At 42.0% G+C, this 17,251-nt stretch overlaps 1 protein-coding gene across 1 annotated transcript in view; it reads left to right on the top strand.

The window, feature by feature from the left end:
• The first annotated feature begins 3,018 nt into the window (after positions 1–3,018).
• Positions 3,019–17,251, top strand: part of sgk1 (serum/glucocorticoid regulated kinase 1) — a 35,696-nt gene continuing 21,463 nt past the window's right edge. The window contains exons 1-3 of the mRNA XM_085770822.1: positions 3,019–3,245; positions 3,892–4,108; positions 8,477–8,716. Of these exons, the coding sequence (XP_085626948.1) occupies positions 3,944–4,108; positions 8,477–8,716 (405 nt within the window). The 5' untranslated portion in view covers positions 3,019–3,245; positions 3,892–3,943. The remainder of the gene's footprint in view (positions 3,246–3,891; positions 4,109–8,476; positions 8,717–17,251) is intronic.

The following is a 17,251-nucleotide window of genomic DNA, read 5'->3' as shown; positions in this document are numbered from 1 at the left end:
AGGTGTTGCCTATATGTTACTTTACTGCATATAACTCACTTAGAGGGAAATCCATAATTTATTGACTTTAAGATCATTTTAGCAATTCTCTGAACCATTTAAGAAATCTTGTTATTAATTATGTATCTGCTGCATTTGAATTTACAAGTGAAGCGCAGAATCTTTGGGGTCTCTTGGGAAATCACAGAATAATTTTTGTGCCATAGCTGTATTTGAGAGAGAAATACTTAATGTAAGTTACGGTTATGTAAGAGTACTCATATGTATGTAAGAGTTTCACTGCTGTCGGACAATGTAAAAGCACCCTGGGGCCTTCACAGCTCTATGTTTTGGGAAAAGTAGGGTTTTGCCTTCTTCTGCTCTTCTGACTCAAATCAATGAAGCAAACCACTGGTGCTTAAATGCTGAGAGTCAAAATAGATTTTATCCTCCTTTTTTCTATTTACAAGGCAAAGCGAAGCAAGTATTAAAAATCACATTTTGTGCTATTCATCTAGTCAGTGCAAAAAGAACAGGGCTCAAGTTAAAGTTAGATCTGAGGTAGAAAAACAAAAACAAAACAAAACAAAACAAAAAATGCAGTATATATAGGTTGAAATAATAGTTTGTGGGCAAATTAAATTTCAAGAGATGCTAGTAAACTCTAGAAACAAATCCTGAGAGGTTTTCCAGGGAAGAAAATACTCTGTTTTCTTCCGCTGGCAAATTACAGGGTGCCCTCAGTTTTTATGCAGCTGTGTGCAAAGCTGATTTCACCAATCATTGTTCCATGTCATTACCTCTGAGTCACTGTTGATTGGGCCTCTGATTGATCCTGATTACAGTGAATACTGCACAGTCATTGTTTCCCCTGAGAGGAGCAAACTACATCCGTCTCAATATGAGGCTGAGGTGAACTGACTTGCTGGCTGCGTAATGAGGCTTACATTTCCACCAAATGCTTACCATACGATATACGCAGCAGTGTTGTTGAGTAATATCTTTTAATTTACTCTGAGAGAGGAGATATTTTTAAAGTTCCCATTGAATTTACAGGTTCTTAACCTTTCCTTTTTAATTGATTATATGTCATAATCAATATGTTAACAGCCAGTAATTGTACAATTGTGCTACTGTTCCCTGAAAATTGATTTCCTTGTGTTTCTCAGACAAATTGTGCATATTGCAGTATTTTTCTCAAGGTTACATGTTATTTAGTAAGTGAACTGGCACATCAGCTCACAGTTCAACTTCACACCATACATCTCCTGCGACAGAATTAGCCCACACAAAGCAAATACTGTATGGTATAATCTGACTGTGAAAGGAAGCAGGTGTGGTTGTAGAGTGTTACCATGTTGATACACTCTTGGATTATGATTAACAGGACGTTTCAACATTTTACTTATTTACCTTCTTGCTAGGGGTTGGATAAGAAAATCAGTGGCACTCTCATGTGTGAACACCAAATAGCATAAAGTGAAACAGCTAGCTATAGGCCTACATTAACTTCCTGTAAAAACAAACATGTGTTGTTGTTATGCTAAATTTCACATATAGGAATAAAACTGTGAATAATTCTGTTAAACATGTGTTGTTTTTTTAACATTTGGACAGAGCTAGGCCCTAGATTCAGGTCTATGTGCTAGACTAAGCTAATCACCAGCTTACTATTAAACACAGACATAAAAGTGGTATCAATCGTCTCAGGATACTCTACTTATCAAGACACTTTTATCTATATTTTCTAAAATACCAAACTAAAAATGACAACTAACATCACTCTTAGTGGAGAAATAGACCATTTACAGTAGATTGAAAGACGATTCATCTTCAGGCTTTCACAACAACCAATTTTAGTGACTCATGCCAAACAAGAAGCAAGCACTGCCTTGGACCCTGCCACCTCCAATTGTGATTCAAGTCACACCTTGACATTAGCTGCTAGAAATGCCTCCGGCCATTTGAGTTTGTTAGCTACTGTAGACAAAGGTCAAGTGTAAACTTATTTCCTCATCATGAGTGAAATGAAGTCAGTAAAAAACAGCTTCTAACTGGGACATAATGTAGCTAATGCTTTATTTAAAAAAGAAAAAAAAAGAAACAGCATGCAACATTTATTTCAGGATAACATCTAGTTGTCTGTCTATAGGTGAAAATGAAGTGTTGTTTAGTTTTGTTGAATTTAATATCTTCTGTTTCTGATGCAATATAGCTGACACATGACTGGAAACATGATTTTATTTTGGTTGCCAGATTTCTTGCACACATACAGCCCATGAATTCATAAAAGGAACATGATTCAGCTTTATCGTCCATGGGTGTCACATCAGGAAATTAAAGTGCCCCTGTGTTATAGGTACTGAGCCAAGGGCAGACACACAGATATGATGAGGTGTGTGTGTGCGTGTGTTTGTGTGAAATCCAGCCGGACCAAAGCTGTCAGGAAAAATGGCTCACTACATTAAACACAAGCACTGTAATGCACGGTTGAGAAATATTTTGGGTGTCCCTGTCCTCTCTTCTATCATCCTCACTGGGACAATTTAAGGGAAGAGGGAAAGAAATCATGGGAGGGATGAGCTGTGAGGTGAGGTATTTTGGGAGAGGGAGACGGAGAGAGAGAGAGAAGTGGGGGGGGTGTCGGAGGAGGAGCCTGCATCGACTGCAGCAGAAAAATGAGCGAGCTGAGGAAAAGGGGGGGTGGCAGAAGGTTGATGAGGGACAGTGAGGGAGCAGGAGAAGGAGAGAGGAAGAGGGAGAGAGAGATGGGAGAAGAGAGATAGGGGAGGGGAGACAGCGTCTGCTCACTGCGGAGCCTTTCATTGATAAAGTAGCGCTGGTGTGAGCCAGAAGACTGCAGCTGGACACATCACACCCGCATCATCATCATGCTCTCAGACGCACGCTTCCTGAGTGTTTGTTTACAGGCTGACACCACAGTGACAACAGTGCATTCACACACAGTACACTACAAACAACTGCACTGCTGAGGACACACACATACACACACACTAACCACGCAGTGACATTCTCTTATTGCCTTGGACAGCATCATCAGCGCAGATTCTCCTTCCTCCTCCTCCTCCTCCTTCACCTCTTTTTGTGAATGTGGGCATAGTCCAGTGAGAACCGGAGAAGGGGACACCTGTAACTGAGGAAAGCAGGTCGGCGCATCTGATCTGGGATCAGTTTTTAGGAGGAATCCTCGGATACAAACAGGCTGCAGCGGGATCAGCGGGACCAGCCATCACACCAGCATAAAGGTACAGAAAGAAACAAGCATGTTTACACACAGTGCATGCATTTACACACATTCACACACACTCATAGAAGTGAATATAATCCTATTGGTTTTACACACATCTTTTGAAGGGATATATATGTATATACACACACACTGTGCATGTGAATACACTGACTCATGCATGGGTAAACTTCACACATGCCTGACAGTTCAAAGAGATGCTTCCTGAGTGCTGTGAGACTCGTGAGCTGTAAACAGAGCCGTTTCCTCCTCACAGCAACAGGAGCTTCCTCCTCTCTCCTCCGCTGTCTCTCCATCTCTTCATCGGCACCTGACTCTCTCTCTCTCTCTCTCACTTTCTCTCTTACTTTTACCCTATATTCATCCCTATCCTGGCACCTAGTTGTTCCAATAAGCTCATTCTCTCTGCAGCATCCTGCCTCCTCTCCCTCATATTTTGGTCCATCTGCCTCCTCCACCTCCACCTCCTCTCGCTTCCACTCTCTCCCTCGCATCCTTTTTCATGCCACACAGAAGCATCTCTCTCATTCGCTGTCCCACACTTGTCCCTGCAAACATTCTCCTCCTCCTCCTCCTCATGCCTTAAACAACTCTCCCTCTCTTGTCTCTCATTCTTTTCTTTTTTCTTTTTAACTCCTTGCCAGTTTGTCCGTCACCCTGGGCTCTACAGAGGCAAGCGGAGTGCCGGTGTCGGCCATGAAGCTGGTGAATGGAGGAGGAGGTGGCGGAGGAGGAGGAGGTGGTGGTGGCGGTGGTTGTGGTTGTGGAGGAGGAGGTGGAGGTGGAGGAGTTGGAGGAGGGGGAGAGAAGACAGCCTTTTCCTTTAAGAAGTGCTCCGCTTTCCAGTTTGTCAAGAGGAAGGTGAGTTTGGATCACACACACACAAACACACAAACACACACAATTTGGGATGATGCATGCGTGAGTGTGTGCCCACACATACGCCCACATACAGGATGAGCTTTATATTGGCTGAGAGAGGAGGTGTCACAGCCGGAGTGTTCCCTCTCTCCTTCAACGTGTGTGTGTGTGTGTGTGTGTGTGTATGTGCACGCCAGAGATGATGTCATTGTGGAAGCTAAGCCCTGCTAATCAGGCGCGAGCTTCGGCTCCCCGTGTGTCTATGTTTACTGTGTGTGTGTGAGTGAGTCTGCCTCTCTGTGCCTGTGTCTGCTCCAGAACACTGTTGCACTACCAGAGCCCACAAGTGTCTGTTGTGTTGAAATCATGACATCATTATTGTGCTGGCGAGGTGCTACACTGTCGTCCAAGATCTACTCAGCACATCCTGCGTTATGCTGCAGTGCTGTCACAACTAAGGCTCATTTCCTGTGTAATGTTAATGGTTTGCATTATAGGTTTTCCTTGTTTGGCGTGTTTGTGTAATAAATGCATGTGCTGACTTGTCTTAAAGAACAATGCAGGGATTTAATAGGCTGCACAAATCCCCTTGAAGGACAGGCTCCACTTTTTGATAAGGTAGCTATACGTCACAAAGATTGATGAATCGTAACTAATAACTTAATTAGAGGTAAATGAATCACCTATTATGGAGTGTAATATGGTTAATAAGTCCCTCACAAAGGAATATTGCACCAATTGACTTGAACATTCGCAGAGAATTTGGAACACAGATGCACTCAATAGGAATTTATTAACATTCACAACTACAGACTTTGCATTATACCACTATTATTGCAGCATAATGGCATTTCTTACACTGTTTAATTGAAGATTTATGAAGAAGCCCTTACAAACTGCAAATCCTTTTATATGTATTTCTGATTAGGAAGCAACACATTGACCAGTGTTGAGTTGAGTGTTTTTTTTGTTTTGTTTATACATGCTGTGGCTTAAAATACATGCATAAATTAGAGCAATAACGCATGCTGAGCACAAACAATGAATCTAAAATTGACAATTGAGCAATTGCATGTCATTTCTTAAGCCATAAATTTTCTTTGTCTATCTGTGCGAGTAGTCGGGGTGGTGGTGGTTGATCCCTGAACAAAAGCTTCAGAAATTGTGTTTACAAGACAAGAGGTTGGAACACTCCCTCTGATCTTGTCTATGTCTTCACCCTGATGCTGAACTCTGAATGCTACTGTGACTCACTCTGAGAAAGTGACACAACAGGACGGGCTAGCTGGTTAGCATGCTAAGTTCAGGATGGGAAAGAGAAGCTGATGAAAAACAAGTGTCCTGCTCTTGGCCAATAAAGGAATTTGCGCAATTGTTGAAATCATGTTAATGCTAACATTATCAATGTAATGAGAGCAAAACACATTTGAAACAAACTGAAAAAAAGAAATAGGAATTTTGCTCATGTTTGCTCTTTAGTGAATTAATTGATGATAAAACCCAATGGTTTGTCGTAGCCAACAGATGAAAACAATCCATAAGTGACTAAATAATGATTTTAAAAATTACGTAATGATTCTGCCTAAAACTCTGTAATTATATTTTTTAAAAATCAGTCAAGTGTAGAGATAAAAAGTTTCAAAAGAAAGATGATGAACAAGTATCCTTGTTAATGTAGCAAACACTGTAGTGGTGATAAATTCAAATGCGAATTCTTGCAAAATTAGTTGGCATGAGAAAGAGTTTGTTGGACTCCAGAGCTTCAGTGCACACTCTAATTTCAATAAACCTCCATTAGGGTTTGTTACACTCACTCAAAACACTCCGAGCATGACAAACAGTTCGACTTCTGCTTCTTTAAATCTGAATAATTTGCCACTGATTTACATGAGATCAAAAGAAAACACACAGTAATGACTGCAGGGGTATGATGGGAAGGAAATGACTAACATTACTTCCAGCCTGTGGAGGAGAGATGGATTGATGCGTTCACTCACTAATCACTGTATTGCTGGGAGGATAAAGCAGAACGTTATTTTTTCCATTACCCAAACAGTGTAATAAAATAAATCAGATAATAAATTAAGAGTTTATTGCACAGGTTCAAGTTAACACATTTCCAGCCTTAGAGACTGAATGGATTCCAAGATAGCAACAAATTGCCAACAATCCACAATCATTTACAGTATGTACTCGACAAATATGTCTTCGCTTTAGGTTTCTGGGAGCTTACAAACTTTCTCTCGCGTGGATGTGTCATCGCCGCCGTATGTTGTTGCTGACAGTGTGGCCGTCTGAGGTGCGTGTGTAACTGTGAGTGTTGGGCTCAGATGGTGCTGCAGTATGGTGTGGATCACTGATGACTCGCCTGGTGAACACGGACAGATTGTGTTGTGTTAACACCCACACGCAAACACACATGCACTCCCACAGGCACATTCTGCTGCGATGAGTCTCCCATGAGATTTTAGCACTAATTAGTGATTATCTATCTATCTATCTATCTATCTATCTATCTATCTATCTATCTATCTATCTATCTATGCATGTTAAATCTTTTTCTTTTGCATATCACTGTATAAGTCCAGCTTTCCCTTCTTCCCTGCCAGATCGAATAAAAGAACTTTCCCATCATGCACACATGGCTCCAGATCAGATTTAATGCCTGCTGCTGTTTCAGGGTTTATTTTTCTCTCTATTTGTGACTAAATAAACCTAATTACATAATGGGGAGAGCACGGGTCCAGACCAAGCTCTGCATCATACAAATGAGAGAGGGGAAATGATGGAAGGAAATATAAAATCAATGGCCCTGTGAGTGTAAGTGTTTGTTTTTGTCTACGCATTTAGACTGTGCAATTGAGATGACTTATGTGATTAGAGGAAACAAGTGAATATGATGCACCGGTGTACGGTATATTTCTTCAGTGAATTTTTAAGGGGCCCATAAGAGAGAAAATATACTGTGACTGCAGTTGTTTGCATGACATGACATGACATCACATCACATGATATGATGACTTGTGCTGTTTTGTGTCTAAGGTGAAAAAGTGTTAAGCTTTAAAAGACATAGGTTCATTGTCAGAGCGTAAACAAGAGTAATGACAGTGCGCAGATTTGATCCACGAGTTACTGCCGAGACATTTCTCACTTTTCATTTCTCATGCAAAACAACGAGAAGATCAGCAGTGATGTCAATCACACGTTAGTTCGTGTTTAACGTGAAGCAACACGTGTAGAAGTTGTTGTGTCAGTCCAACAGTGGCTGGTTTGTTTTTGTGTTGACCTGCTGGAATGTTTTCCCTCTGATGCGACTCGTCTTGACATGCTGACTGGCTACCCTTTGACTTAGCCATTTAATCTCAGTGTGTTTGTGTGTGTGTGTGTGTGTGTGTGTGTGTGTGTGTGTGTGTATGTGTGCATGACACAGCTGTCTGGACTCTATGCTCAGTCACATAGGCTACCGTCCTGTGGTGTGTGTTTACTAAATGTTGGGCTCGCGCAGCGGGACGGGATTTCACAAGGCTTCTTGTGAAAATGATGCCTCTCTCTCTCTCTTTTTCTCTTGTGTTTCTCTTGGGTTTTTCTCTTGGTTTTTCCTGCTTCCTTTCCATTATCACCACACACACACGCACGCTCACACACATACACACATTCACCCACACTTGGTCCTACGGTTAGTGACAGTGCTTTACTGGGAAGTCTTAGTCACTGCAGGAGTGATGTGTGTATTTGAGCAGTGTGCTTTGCATGCCCCATCATGTCTCACTTATTGTTGGTAGAGTATGGTTGTATAATGTCTGTCAGTGACTTGGTTTCATTTGTGCTAATCCATCACGGATTAATCTCCCTAGTCTGGTGGCCAGCTTCTCCACTATTGTTGACATTAAAGCAAGTCAGAGGTTACATAAGATTTGACAGGACAGACTTTGCCTTCCATCTTCATCATGTTTGTAAGGGCCATCAGCATTTTACCTTGTGTCATCAACATGCAACAAGTGTATATGCATATATTGTGTGTCACTCTGTGTGTGTTCCCTCTCTGATTCATGTCTTCAAAGTGTGCCAGAGCAGATACGCAATCTGTGCCTCTTTGAAGTGCACTACTGAGTGTGTGTGTGGTGTGTGTCCTACTTGAACTGACATGTAATTAGGGATAACAAAAAAAAAGACTCCTCTTTCTCTGATCAAAGGTTGCAGCTGGCAGGGTTGACAGTATATGTCCGTGTGTGTGTGTGTGTGTGTGTGTGTCTGTGGAGCACCTGTGCAAGTACTTATAAATATGTGTGAATAAAAAAAAACAAGAAGCAAAGTAAAGATGAGATCAAACCAACCGCTTTTGACACCAAACATCTCTTTCTTGCCCAGGTACGAAGATGGATGCGGAACCCCAAGGTGAGCGTGGAGAAGGCCCAGGGGAAAGGTCTCATCTACCCTTGTCCAAAGTGTCCGCTGTCAGACGACCTGTGGTACACACACTTCCCCTCGCCCTACGGCTGCTGTCACTACGCCGGCCTGCAAGGGGGCCAGTACTACCACCATGAGCCGTGCTCGCCGTGCCCCGCCAATGGACAAACCAGCGGCCACGACAAGAGCAAGGGCTGTAAGGTAAAGAGGGGAAAACAAACAGAGAGAGTGCCTGTGTGTCCTTGACCGCATTTGTGTCACTACCCATTCATTGTAAGTCACACTCTTCCCTGTGACACACGATCAGCTGCCTGTTCCTCACGAGTATCATTTGTCACCTCCATCACACACACAGCTGTAGGCTGTGAATAACGTGCTAAATTGTGATCATCCTCTAAATAAAGCACAACTCCTACTGTCGTCATTTTTATCAAATCATACGTTACGACAGTTTATCATTAAGTCTATCAGTAGGAGAAAGGGACAAAATCCCCAAAATACACTATAAAAAATGCAATATTGACTATTTTAGATAAATGCTACAGACATCAGGAAGAAATACATTTTGAATCATAAATGTTTTTTTTTTAATCCCATGAATGAACAACATAACCTCACCAGTAAATCTTGAAACCCCGGTTTGGTAAAGGCTCAGATTGTCAAACAAGTTGAACAAGCCAACATCTGAGCCATATAATCCAACCTATTGTGCATATCACTTTACATGTGGCTCATGATTTCACACTGTATCCTTGATTTCTTGATGGATCATGAGGTTGCTTCACTTAGACATCTTCTTTTTTATTGAAGATACCACATTTACAAGTACACAAGCAACATTATAGCTGCTGATAAGAACAAGACACTAACACCAACACTATGAAATGATACGAAACAAGTTTTAATACAATGGAAACACCATTTTTAATCCTGCAAACCTGCAAACATGTCCAGTAGAGATCTCATTACTTCAGACTTGATTTTGAAGAAATGTGTGCAGCATATGTCCACTTGCTGTCATGTTGCAATCATAAAATCAATTTAACTATACTTAAAAAAAAAAATGCCATTACCATTTAGAACATTTTGTTTTGTTGGAGGAAGCCAATGCCCAGCACATATGTGATATTGTTGTTCTGTGTGGAATAACCTCTGTAGCCTACATGCAGAGAGACAAATGAGGGGTTACTATAATAAGGAGGATATGACTTTCACCATCCTACCCATATCCCACCCACCACATCCTCTCCACAGGTGGGAGAGTATCCACTAACACACTCCATAATGACACTTGACTCACTTCACAGGCCTCCCTCTGTTTACCCATTAGTGCTCATTGAAAGAAGTCAAAGAAGCAAATTAGGCGCTAACAGGACTCTAGACATTGTTCTTTTTGTCTTTGTTCCCCCTTTAAGCTCTACCACGAGTGTCGTTGCATAACATAAACACTAAAGCGACAGGGGTGTTTTTCAAAGCCCCCCTTGTTCTTGCTCACCGTGGGCTGGTGTTTCTGAAATCAGAGCAGGAAGCAGAATTTCTAAGTTGATTTCTTTTGTGTTAAAAATTCGACAAAAGTTTTTAGAAAATGAACACAAGCCCTTTGGAAGGAAGTGAAAAGGAAGAGCTGTCAGCAGCTGGCCCAGATACACACACATACACACACACACCAGTCCGTTCACACTAATGCTGCTGCTGCTGCAGGTGTCCAGGTTGTCCTTGGTTATGTAACTGCAATCATAATAGCTATCCCACTCCTTATCAATCATCATACCCATCAGTTGGTCCCCTACCCATGTCTGTGTGTGTGTTTCTCCAGTCCCATGCGTGACAGGAGAGAATGAGTCATCACCATCCCAGCAAGACAAAGCCAGGCTGTATTGTATGTGTTTGCATGTGAGTACGTGCACAGAGAATCAACACAGAGGCGTATACCAGTATGAAACGGGATTGTGGAGTTGTCTATCGCACGGTTTGCATCCCTGCAGTCCTCCAGGTTTTTTTCCATTTTGTTTCATTCTGCTCTGGTTTTCTTCCCAGCCATTCTGCCTCACTCTATCTCTCCATCAATTCCACCTCTTGGCCTCACAACCGATAGATCTGTCACTAATGTCTCAGTGGAGACAACCAGTGTGTGTGTGTGTGTGTGTATGTGTAGAATTAATGGGTGTTGTGGAGCAGTGGGAGCAGGCTGACGGGTTAAAGAGGAGGGGGCTCAGCGGTGAGTCATAGTTTTCACTGCAGAGTGTGTGTGTGTGTGTGTGTGTGTGTGTGCATGTGTGTCAAGTCGATGCAAAGCCAATGTGGAGTTAAACAGGGTTGACCTCCAGTAACCGCTCATATCTCATGTATGGTCTTGTTGAACCGAAGCTCAGTCAGTCAGTGATTCAAATGGAAACTTACAACATACAGCAAAATCTAAATATGGGCTGAAATGCATTCTTCCTGTGTTTGACTTTGTGTGGCAATGCCAAATACTCCCCGACAAAGTTCAGCTCACAGACGTCATGTTCTGCAATGTTCCCCATACTGTACCATATCTCGGCACACTCTGTCCAAACGCTCCGCATCTCAGGGCCCTCAAAGTTGGTGAGCCAAACACTCCCCAAGCGTGACACTTGTTCAACAAATGAAGCAGCAACAGAAACATTTCCCTCGCATGCCAAGTACACTGCTCTGATCTTAAGGAAAGCCACCCACGACCTGACTCAAATGCAAATGAGCAAAAGCTTCACTATAAAAATATGTCAGCCCATCAAAGTGAACCGTGTCAGTCGCTGTCTAGCAAGTGTCTCAGACTCGGACTTAAGAAAGTGGGGGTGATGACGCCGGGAGGCTGCTCGTGCTTTCACATTTTAGAGGAGGTGAAGATGAATGAGACAGCAGATGATGACAGACAGTGTCAGATTACTCTTGAGTGTGCAGAGACTGATGGGAAAGCTCTGGGGATATTTGTCTCGGTTTGATATGTTGCTCTTTATTCTCTGCTATTTATTCTGTTTATGATGTAGAAGTGTATTATTTTGCCTTAAGTGCCCTGTATTGTAGAATACTGGGTATTCAGCCTTTGTCCTGTTCACCGACTCTTTTCTGCATTACGCTCATTGTGAGTGGAAGCCTTTGTTAGAAATAGCTAATCTGTACTTGGCAGCAAAAATGTTGTTGCAGTTCCTGTTGCCAGAGGAGCTGCATCAGAGCTGAAATTAAAGGGCACAAAATAAATAAAATATGAACTCTGCAATATTTGACTTAATGTGGGGACATTCGCCCAACCCTCGTGCGCACTTTGAGTGTTGTTCTCATTCCAAAAAACGTCTGTGACGGATTGCCCACCTCCTTCTCCGCCTTATTAAAAATCTATGATGGCACCTTTTTTTCTAATTACAAAGCATTAGCATTATTAAAAATGCATGTAGCTTAGCTTAGCCTTGACCCAGTGCTTTGCATAGCCTTCACCCTTGTGCTACTTTCGATAAGTCAAACCCAAAGCTAAATATAGACCACGTTTTATGGCGCTGATCTTATTATATTGTAAAATCAGTGCCCTGAATTTATGACACCTGCATTTTGTCCATGGGGAGATGATGGCGGAGAAAATAAGGGAGCAGAGGGAGAGATGTTTACTGTAAGTAGGAGGAAAGATGGGTAACAGAAGAATTTATAATTAAATATAGACAAAGAGTAAAAAATAACGACAGGAGAGAAGAAATGAGGGATTGACGGAGCTGAGGGGAGAGACATAAATAGAGGAAACAGCAGTGAGAGAGAAAGAGAGAGAGAGAGAGAGATGAGAAGAGCTGAGAGGACAATTTTATTAGACGATGGAGGAGATGAGGTCAGAGCATCTGCCCCACTGCCTGAGTAGGACCAGAAATCAAAGGCACATAAATCCTCTTGATAAGGACGTCCTGTACTGTACCATGTACACACCAGCACACTGTCAGATGCTCCACACACACAAACACACATAGAGCGAATGCAAACGCAGCCTTTCCACTAATCTCTCGCCTGTGCCGTTCTTGATGAAGACTAAATCTGAAATGAATAGAATGCGAACTTTTGCTGACTGATGGTTGTCCTGACATGTTATCGCTCTTGTCATGCATTTTCTCTGCAGTCTCATGGGAACTTAAGAAACATTTGCAACCCACAAACACAGTGTACTGTATGTTGTATTTTATACATACAGGGTAGGCTACCAACAAGATACCGCATGGAACCTAAAGGGATAGTTCAACATTTTGGGAAGGTTTGTTACCTTTAATTGTCAGTGCAAGCTATTTTATACGCAATCCAACAACTCCAAAACGCTCTCGTGGACAAGTTGTGACCTGCACATTCACCACGCTATGAGATAATAATGGAACTTTATGAGACGAAGTTGTTTTCGAGGTAAATTCATGCAAAACATAAAGATATACCTACCCACCTACCAACCCACACCTTTGTACTGTCATAAAACATTGATTGAGCTACATGCAAAAAGTGGATTTTGTTACTCTTTGTCTCACTGGGGGAAGTGGACAGGAAGTCAAATGTACCCATGGAGTAAGTTCATAACCTGTGGCCAACAACTTGAGGCCGGTTATTTCCCCCTGTAAATTTTGGCTTATTGATGCCATTAGCAAGCATGCTTAATTATTTATTGGCAGTTCCTTTTTGCAAGTGCACCCATACACAGTCCATTCTCAATGGATTACTTTAACACTGAAGAAAACGTAAAAACATGTTGATTTTCAGGCAGTGGCATTATATTTGCTTGAATCTGAGTTTATATCTGTGGAAAGTGTAAATCACACAGAAAAAGAATGTGTGTTGTGAGCTCTGACTCAGAGAAGGAGTAGGAATTTTGACGCAAATTGCGGCAAAGGGGAGGTAAGGAGTGTGTTTGTCACAGGCCTGTTGAAACTGAACATGTTGATGAGTGGATTAAACATGCTGGACACGCTGCAATAATTAACCTCCCATTCTTGTTGGAACACCAGTGTGCACCTGCCCCCGTCACCTCATGCAGTTACCGTCACCTCATGGTTTTCTCCATTACCCACCCTCAACTTTTTTATAGCAGCAAATGATACAATTAATTTTTATCAGGCTATCCCCTTATACACACATATACATCATTATAAAATGTTATATAAATCCTTCTTAAACCCAAAGGTTAATTGCAATTGCAAAATTCTTATTTTCTTTTCTTTTTCACTTTTGTTTAAAGGTGTACAGAAAAGAAAATTGAATTTGAGCCCACTCTGGGTCATAAAATTAGTGTAATAACTCATCTATCAGACGATGTAGGCCAAACTTTGTGCAAAATTCTATTTTTGAGTAAATCCGTGATGAAAGTGTGTATTTTAGTGTAGTTTTTTTTTTTCGTATTGGATAATGCAGGCGCACGGATTATACGTCAGCCTGTACACGATTCACTAGCCACTGATATTGGATCCGTAATCCGTCATTCAAACGTCTGAGACACGCACACACACACGGAGCTCGGGCTCGCCCCAAACTTTGAATATCCCGCCCGCTCGATAACGACCAATCAAATTCATTTTCCTTACTCGGGTAAACTCGTGTTGCAGCTCGTGACAACTCGGCGCGACAAACGGGACAAACGGCCATTTCTGTACACCTTTAAGTAGTAAGGAACTAATGGATCTGTAATATAGAAACTAACCTCTGTGTAAGAGCTGTAATCTAATATTATACTTCTCAACAAGGCAGATATTAGATTCGTACATTACATAAGCTCATTGCAGTTGCATAAGTTGCTTACTGTTATTTGCATGTGGTCTGTTCTGATCATGGATCAGGTGATGGTGTTAATCATTCAAGTGTATAGTCATTATTGGTTTAAACACCAACTTTACCCTGAAAGGACTGACCCTCTATGGTCCTAATTGTGTTTACTGTCCAAAACTCATTCATGCAGAGGAGAGAGAGAGAGAGAGGGTGGGTGGTTGAGGGGGGCTGGAAGGAAAGCAGGAAGTGAAGCAGAGAAGACGCTGGGTGAGGAAATCCAAGGAGATGAGAGAAGCCAAGCGTGTCCTAGAAGAACAGTGATTTTTATCTACTCCCCTGCAGCCTGTGAGATGTGGCTGACTATTGATTAGATCTCAGCTGACAAGAGTGGCACGAAGTAGAGGGCGAAAAACTGCATCTGAATTCTTTAGAAATTAGCTGGGATGCAAGAAAGCTCTTACTTCATCTGTCAGAGGTGAGCTAATCCTGTAAATGTTTTGTAGGAGTCAGCTAGAACAAAAGGCGTGATCATACCGTACCTTTGTCCTCCTCCCTGTCAAAAACGCTCAGTCAGATGATCACTGGGTCACTGGTGTTTTAAACATGTGTCTCTTCCGCCGGCTATCCTGTTTCGCTCTCTACCGAGAGGAAACAGAAGGAGACGACCTGTGACAAATCCACCTCTGTCCTGTTCTCTCTCAGCAGTGACAAGGCCCTGCAGGCTTAAAGCTCTGGTCCACGAATGCTAATGCATATTGTGTCTCAGCTGGTGATTGAGACCAAGAAGGGGGTTGATGATGGTTGGCCAATTTCCCCTCAAAGATTGTGTCAAGTTAGACTGTGAGTCGTTCACAAGTACAAATGCAATTCAGCTGTGTCAACACCGAACAGGTCACTGTGTTAGTGCAGCTGTCCACACCTCAGGATGAGAATATTTCTCACTTTTATGGTTTTATTATAGGTTTTCTGCTCGACTTTGGTCATCGGTCCAGTCGTATCTGAGAAGTGGCCTTTCTCGGAGAAGCAACAGATCTCAGGCGGTTCACTTCTCGGAGGAGCTAATGGTTAATGCCTTGGGTGTCAAAGTTTACACCGTTTCACCAGTGACCTTTAACTGGCATTCCACTGACGCTTTTGAGGCAATGACATAAACTCTGGACCAGACTGCAAATGTGTCACACACGGCTATCTGATCTGTCCATGCTAGATGGAACATTTTCACTTTCTGCTGATTTAATTAAATTTGTGAGTTAATGATTTCCCAAAGACATTTAGGTCAATCTCACAAAGATAATGAAAAAAACCCAATGTAACACCACAGTCTAAAAAACAGCTTCTCTGAAAGAGACTCAGCAAAAAAAAAGATTTATCACAGGTTTGTTGTAATGGCTTGTGGTAAATGTAGACGTATCTAATGAAGTGATGAACACTTTTGCCCTGGTGGGTGACCCTGCACCAATAGCCAAAAAAGGTAACAGCCTTGCAAAAAGCTTCAGTTGTATTTGCTCTGAATTGCATTACTGTCAAAACAGTTTTAGCGTTGGGAATAAAAAAAGGAATTAAGAGGAACAACCCACAAGGTCCAATTATATTTGATACAAAGAGTTGCATAGGGAGCCAAAAATCCCTTTCCAAGTTGCTGTCTTGTCATGCATACTGTACCAATACCAGGGAGGAATGCCTCTTACACCAAACTTCATGTTTGTGCTCTTTTGAGTAGTTCGGCTAATTGACTCAAAACTTTCTCTCCTTGTTAAAGACCTCAGCACATATTCACTTTCTCTCCATGTAAATGCCAGAAGTCAGAACCCCTGGAGTCTCTCAGATTCTGTGCTTAGTAATGAAACTGGTGGGCTGCCAGCTTAGCATTGGTGCGAAGCCAGTTTGTATCAGTTCCTCTATTAAAATCATGTCTCATGTCCTTCACAACCTTGATATTTTCCTGCCATTAGCCGTTGCCCTCCTTATTGTCACGACTCTCCCCTGATTTAAACATATTTAAGCAGCATTTTAATGAGGGATCTCTCCCATGGTCGGGAAGGCAGTTCAAAGCTACCACTGTTTAGCATACACTTAGCAATGGAAAACTGCTAATCCTCAGCTATGCTTTTGTTCCAAAGCCAACTACTCTGGCAGTGGAAGAATGTGGTTGGAGTAATAAACTTGGAATTGCTTTTCTTGCGTGATCTCTCCATTTTGCTCACAGTAGATGAACTGTATATATATCCCAAAATGTGCATGGTGCATTTGTTTTCATTGTTACTGCAGGATTAGACAGGCTCTTTTTTTCTGCCAAAGGGTAAAACTGAGGTAAGTAATCACAGAGGTATAGCACTTCATTATCTTGGCAGTTTCACAGATTATTTGTCATTTTACGTTTGTGTGAAATGTTTGAAATGTCTTTGTAGTGTTTCAGCCCTATAGCTACAACAGACAAGAGGAGAGCTGGTGAGAAGTCCGACAGTTTTTCTCTGATGTTACGAGCCATCTTGACTAATCTGTGTCAGGTGAGAGAGGGTTAGTAAAGGCATTTGAGGTACGCAAAGATATGCATCTGCATGACTGCATGTCACATGGTGAAATTTAGAGAAAGTGAATTTGTGGAATTTGAGTTTCAATGCAAGAAGGATTAAAGACGGAGGTGATATGATGAAGAAAACCACTAAAGAAATCATCACTATATGCTTTTTTCCTATGGTTAATACACTGATATCAAATGGATATGATATAATAATTATTCGGTGTGTATTGGGTTTGCAAGGGACAAAAAGGGAAGGTTTAAAAAATGCTGTATCGGTTTCCGCACCTCGTGAGGATTAAACCGTCCATTACTGGGAGATCCACCGGCATCGATACTTCTTTTCCTCATGCTCCCCCTCTCCTCGTGCCCTCCCCTCTTCTTTCCGCTGACCTTGGCCCACTAGAAAAAGGGAGCACCCTCCCTTCCGACTCTCATTCTGAGGGAATTTGGGAATTATTGTTGTTCTAATCTACCCTGAG

The sequence above is a fragment of the Trachurus japonicus genome, chromosome 24 (assembly GCF_045865225.1).
Source record: "Trachurus japonicus isolate A0001 chromosome 24, Traja_1.0".
Classification (NCBI taxonomy): domain Eukaryota; kingdom Metazoa; phylum Chordata; class Actinopteri; order Carangiformes; family Carangidae; genus Trachurus; species Trachurus japonicus.
This window is presented reverse-complemented; position numbering and strand designations above follow the sequence as displayed.